General features: G+C 33.5%; 1 protein-coding gene across 1 annotated transcript; it reads left to right on the top strand.

Moving 5' to 3' along the window:
- Positions 1-3,160: 3,160 nt before the first annotated feature.
- On the top strand, positions 3,161-5,482 carry LOC104232232 (premnaspirodiene oxygenase-like). Its single transcript, XM_070156212.1, has 2 exons — positions 3,161-4,101; positions 4,686-5,482. Exons 1-2 carry the CDS (start codon positions 3,223-3,225, stop codon positions 5,304-5,306), a joined length of 1,500 nt encoding a protein of 499 aa, XP_070012313.1. The 5' UTR covers positions 3,161-3,222; the 3' UTR covers positions 5,307-5,482.
- The last annotated feature ends 1,323 nt before the right edge of the window (positions 5,483-6,805 follow it).

Genomic DNA, 6,805 nt, shown 5'->3' on the forward strand with positions numbered 1-6,805 from the left:
CAGTAGCAGGTGCATTGGAGAGATTGTTTCCCATATGTTTGAATTTAGGAAAATTAAACTTTTGAGAATTAGAAGGCATACCTGTGACAGTGTCATTGAGTTTTGGGCGTGTACCTGGATTGATTACCTTAGCATTGGGATTGGCTTAACTCCAGTAGTCTTTTTTTCTTGTTAAAGGTGACAGTCACCCAATCACTTTGAGTGTCTTGTTTTGGGATATCTGTTGGACTTCCTTGTTGCTCACTGGGATTGGGAGGTAATAAAAATATTGAACATTTTGATTGGCTGTGGCCTAATTTACCACAATTGGTGCACAAAAAGTTTCCACCCTCATAATGTATATGTTGTTTATAGCTTCCAATATAAATAAAAGGATTGACCGGCTTTTCCATTGATACTTCAACACATAGTCTAGCATATCTACCTCTTAGAGTAGAGGAAGTGCAAACATCAATCCTAAGTAATCTGCCAATTGTATTTCCAATTTTTTGTAAAATGGTAGAGTCATAAAATTCACTAGGGAGTTGGGGAAGACGAACCCAAACTGCTGATTTCAGTTGTTTTGCCTCGCTGACTACAAATTGTGGCTCCCATTTTTGTACTAATAGGTGGTAACCATTAATAAACCAAGGTCCATTACTGAGTGTTCTGGACATATTTTCCTCCTTGTTGAACTTTACTATGAAGTAATCATCCCCTAGATCCATAAGGGTGAAGTTTTTTGTTGGCTTCCACAACTGATATAGTTTTCTCTTTAGGTATTGGTGTAGGATATGTTTTTCCATTAGTTTAATAATAAGAGAATATCTCCATGGTTGATAAATCCTATGGAGGTCGTCTACTGTGAGTGGGACTTGTAGGTTATCATTAAGATTTTGGATTGCTTGGGAGCAAAGATTTTGGCTAGGCAAATCTTGAATTAGGCTGTGTAGTTGCATAAGGGTGTCTTGAGTAGTAATTGGGTCTAGAGGCGGTTGAGAAACGTGAATATTGATAGAGTCCAAAAGGAGAATCTCTTTATATGATGAGTTGGGGTGGTGAGGTATTGTGGCTAGTGTAGTCGTGGAAGAATTATTTCCTTCATCAGCATGTTGAGATTCCTTACATGGTGTTGATGTAGGTGGATTAATACCTTTATTTCTGTGAAGGATATCCGGAGGTTTAGGAGGGATTTGAGAAGATTGATGAGTGGAGGGTGGGAAATTGTCTATTGTTGCTATGGGATGTTGAAGAAGAGAGTAGAGAGAAGGCAGCGATCTCACTTAATGAATCCTCAAAATTCACTATTATCATTTCTAGCCATTCAGAAAAAACTAATGATAATCGGTGGCTATAAATTACAATATATATTTTATAGCTCAAAACTAATTTTAACGGTTAGCCACTGAAATTGACAAACCCAACTATCACATAAACACAATGGGAGATGGCTTCTAAGATAGCTTTTAATTTATTCAAAGGGAATCATTCATTATTTTATTCTTTTTAGGCTTCTATGCTATTTAGATATTAATATTTTATACATACTTGTGAAGAATATAAAATTAAAACTTTTGTGATAAATGTTACTTTTTGTCCTTTCCTATATGAGTTCATTATGTGCCCATACTGTAAGTGAGATAAATAATTAAAATTTGAGTATTATTTTTGGAGTGTTTTTCTTTTTAACATTTTAATTATTTATATCATGCATAGTCTTCACTATAAAAAATATATACAAAATAAAATGTCACTATACAAAAAATATAATTAATAGACTGTCACTATACAATTTATATATAATGGACTGTTAGTATATAAAATATACTATCACCGTATAAAAATATACAAAATAGACTGCCACCGTATAATTTATATACAATAGACTGTCACTATATAAAATATATACAAAATAGACTGTCATTATACAAAAAATATACTAAATAGACTGTCACTATACAAAATAGACCGTCACTATATAAAAAGCATATTAAATAGACTGTCACTATACAATTTATATATAATAGACTGTCACTATACAAAATAGTCTGTCACTATACAAAATTAAACAAATAGGACGGTCATTATATGATTTATATACAATAGACTGTCATTATACAAAAAATATACTAAATAGACTACCACTATACAAAATATAGAAAATAAACCGTTACTATATAAAATTAAAGGCAAAAATTATTATTTTCATCAACTTTCAACATAAAAGCTTTCCGGAAACTCGCCCGGACTGCGCACACAAATCAAGGAGGAATAAAATGAGATTTTAAAGACCTCGGAACCTAGAATCAAGTTCTAAACTATAAGATGACCTTTTGGGTCATTACACAAATGCGATATAACCTTTTGGTTAACATAAATATAACCAAAGACCGGTAAAAAGGGAGAATAAGCACATTTACTGTGTATTCTTCTAATCCTTTTTTTTTTTGTAACATTTACTGTGTATACCTAGTCGTTTACAAACTACGAATAAATGTAGCTAGAGATAAGTGCATAGAGAAAAGTCTTTGGCACTTGAAGCAAAACAGTAGAAAGTCTTGTAAACTTAATTTGGAGGCTGATAAGGAGAAACAAGTTAGGTATGCCTAACTCACATCTTGTATAGATAGAGAGTTAAAGGCACAATATCCATGTTTTGACTTTCTGAGTGTACTAATTTCATATCATTAGCCTTATTTTTCCAGCAGCCGCATTTGAATGTATATTTTTTTCTTCTATTAAAGCAAATTTCAAAGGCACGATGGAGCTTGAACCTTGAATAAATACTGATGGACCACTTCAACTTTGGAATTATATATGCTTATTTACGTATTTTTGCCTTTTATTCGTTTGAAAAGAAAATTATCCGCGCGATATTTTTGTATATGCAGAAAAGTCAATAGTTGCTAAAAAAAAACCTTTGTAACTATTGACAGTGTTGTTTGTAATGCTTCATTGCTTACTAAGAGCTTCACTCACAAAAATTACTAAGAACAAAGTTTACCTTTTTCCCAAAAATAAATTTCATATTTGGCTCCACATGTTTGTAATGTGTTCAATGAGACAAGTGACGTACTTTTCATTGACAAAAAAAAGTTGCTGAAAAATGCATATCTCATATTTTTTTTTTTTTTAGAGAAATCCTATTTCTTGCCTAAACGAAATGCCTATAAAAGAGCATACATTTGCAACAACAGTTTGCAGAACCTATCAAGCCAAATAATCCCCCCTTTCCCTCCCAAAATGCAGTTCTTCAACTTCTTTTCCCTTTTCCTTTTTGTGTCATTCCTCTTTTTATTTAAGAAATTGAAGAATTCCAATAGCCAAACAAAAAGATTGCCTCCAGGTCCATGGAAATTACCTATTATTGGAAGCATGCTTCATTTGCTAGGTGGACTGCCACATCATGTCCTTAGAGATTTAGCCAAAAAATATGGACCAATTATGCACCTTCAACTAGGCGAAGTTTCTCTAGTTGTTATTACTTCTCCTGAGATGGCAAAAGAAGTACTAAAAACTCATGACCTCGCTTTTGCATCTAGGCCTTTACTTGTAGCTGCCAAGATTGTATGTTATAATGGGACGGACATTGTCTTTTCTCCTTATGGCAATTACTGGAGACAAATGCGTAAAATTTGTCTCTTGGAATTGCTCAGTGCCAAAAACGTCAAGTCATTCAACTCAATTAGACAAGATGAAGTTCATCGTATGATTGAATTTTTTCGATCATCTCCTGGTAAGCCGGTTAATGTAACAAAAAGGTTTGCTCTATTCACAAGCTCTATGACATGTAGATCAGCCTTTGGACAAGAATACAAGGAGCAAGATGAATTTGCACGATTAGTCAAAAAAGTGTCAAACTTAATGGAAGGGTTTGATGTGGCTGATATATTCCCTTCATTGAAGTTTCTTCATGTGCTTACTGGAATGAAGGCTAAAGTGATGGATGCACACAATGAACTAGATGAGATTCTTGATAATATCATCACTGAGCACAAGAAGGTTGCAAAGACCAATTGTGAATCAGGAGGTGAAGGTATAGTTGATGTACTGCTAAGACTTATGAAGGAAGGAGGTCTTCAATTTCCAATCACTAACGACAACATCAAAGCTATTATCTTTGTAAGTACTATATACTACATATTTCTACCTTCATTGTTAGTATTCCTTCTGTTCTACTTTATGTGATACTTATTTTTATTCTATTCCATAAATAATGACGTATTCCTATATAAGAAATAATTTAACTTTAAACTTCTTATTTTACCTTTAATAACATGATATCATAGCCACAGGTATTTCATGACATATTTATTACCACAAGTGAAATTGATGAAGTATTATGATTTATCTTCAACACTAACGTTCTCAAATTGCATAATTAATTTTTGTACTTAAAGAGTCACTTTAGTTAGCTTTCAAATAGGACAACTATCTTACTTTCATCATAAAATTTACACATTTGAAAATTACAACAAATGTTATTTCAATCACCACAACTTGGCACTAGGATAACGAAACAAGTAGCAAAATAACATGATAGAAAATATTTTTGGTTTTGGCATAGAAAATTTAAAAGTTCCTTTCGGTGTAGAATAAAGGTAGTAGTACAAACGTAGTACATATATGTTATTTGATTATTTCAGTAGAAATTTGTCAAGAAGTTTGTAAGAGAAATGAATATGGCAACTTGCTCGAAAATGAAGGACATGTTTGCTGCGGGAACAGAAACTTCATCAACAACAATTAATTGGGCCATGGTCGAAATGATGAAGAATCCAAGTGTATTTTCCAAAGCTCAAGCAGAGGTAAGAGAAATCTTGAGAGGGAAAGAAACTTTTGGTGAAATTGATGTCGAGGAGTTCAAATACCTAAAGATGGTCATTAAAGAAACTTTCAGACTCCACCCTCCGCTACCTCTTTTGCTTCCAAGAGAGTGTAGAGAAGAAACAGACTTAAATGGCTACACTATTCCATTGAAAACAAAAGTCGTGGTTAATGTTTGGGCAATGGGAAGAGATCCAAAATATTGGGATGATGTAGAAAGCTTTAAACCTGAGAGATTTAAAAATAACTCTATGGATTATACTGGTAATAATTTTGAATATCTTCCGTTCGGTAGCGGAAGGAGAATTTGCCCCGGAATATCATTTGGTTTAGCAAATGTTTATTTTCCACTAGCTCAATTGTTGTATCATTTTGACTGGAAACTCCCAACTGAAATCAATCCAAGTGAACTAGACTTGACTGAGGCGGCTGGAGCAGCTTGTGCTAGAAAGAATGACCTACACTTAATCGCTACTCCTTATCAACATTGTCAAGAGTGATCTCATGGCGTCAAACCTTTTCTTAAAAGAAGAATCTTGCAATTGAATTTCGTTGTCAACCACTGTACTTTCTTCCTTTGTTGCTTTGGTTCTAGTATTTACGTCGTCTTGCATATAGAAATATGTCATTATAATTTTCGACACAAGCTGTCTAATAAGATTTTCTGTTGTTTTTATATTTTGGAATGTAGTGAGGTCAGGGGCGGATCTACATATAAAAATTGGGTGCTCGAGCAGCCATTAACCTCGACCCCGAACACGTATAATTATATAGAGAATTTTAAAAAATATAACACAATAGCAAACACCCAGATAACAAAAGGCTTGGTGGGTGCTTTGGTTTATGATGGGTGATGAAGGGCTTTAAAAGTCTACGGGCTCTAATATCAAGCACTAACTTTCTTTTGCTCCATTAATTATTAGGTCATCTATTTTACTCTTTCGGTTTTCACTGGCGACTTTTGTTTAGCAAATACTACTACTTTTATTCTTTTGGTTCTAACTTTGTTTTACCTTTGTTTTTTTTTTTACTTTTCTTTTGTTACTTTATCTAATTCACCATAGCAAAGAAAGAAAAGAATATGTGCTTTTAAAAACCAAGGATTCCTCCAGAACCGTAAGTTGTGTTACTCTGATGGTAAGCAACCTCCACTTCCAACCAAGAGATTGTGAGTTCGAGCCACCCCAAAAGCAAGGTGGGAAGTTCTTGGAGGGAAGGATGCCGAGGGTCTATTGGAATCAGACGCAGACCTTACCCCTACCCCGACGGAATAGAGAGGTTGTTTCCGAAAGGCTGCGTTGTTGTTGTTGTATCACATTTTTACGACGTCGTTCATATTGGTACTATAGTTTTCTCATTAATTTTTTTATCTCCATATTTAAATAGTTGTATACTTATATGATATATTAGTAGTAATATTACGTCAAAAAAAGTTAAGCACCCACGAACTCAAAATCCGAGATCCACCAATGAGTGAGGTGCGGTCCATGAGGACACAATATACATACTTACATCCCTCTAGTATAAAGAAGAGTAATATGATGGCATCATCATATTCTGTTTTGTGAATTGTTGATCTTGAGCTATGTGAGTTTTGATGAATAACAAACGAAATGTTCTTGTTAGTTACTTATCGACATAAACCCAATTGAGTTTAAAATATGAATTAATTAATGAGATTTTTACACAAATAGCTAACTCGATTCATTATTTACTTTTCATAACCGCTATACATAGATTATACACGGTCATGGATATATTATATATAAATTGTTTTTATACTATATATAATTAACAAGGTATGGAAGAATCAAATTGGTATATTATTCCATATAGGGATACATATATATACATGTACATCAGATGCTAACTAAGGAAAGAAATAAAAGAGATTCCTACAAATCTGCTATCTATATATGGGTTATGTATACTACTAAGAAACAGTCTATGTTCATTGTGTAAAGTGTCTAGGTTCATTCTGTAATACTCCCCCTCAAGC

Source organism: Nicotiana sylvestris, chromosome 9, assembly GCF_000393655.2.
Source record: "Nicotiana sylvestris chromosome 9, ASM39365v2, whole genome shotgun sequence".
Lineage (NCBI taxonomy): Eukaryota > Viridiplantae > Streptophyta > Magnoliopsida > Solanales > Solanaceae > Nicotiana > Nicotiana sylvestris.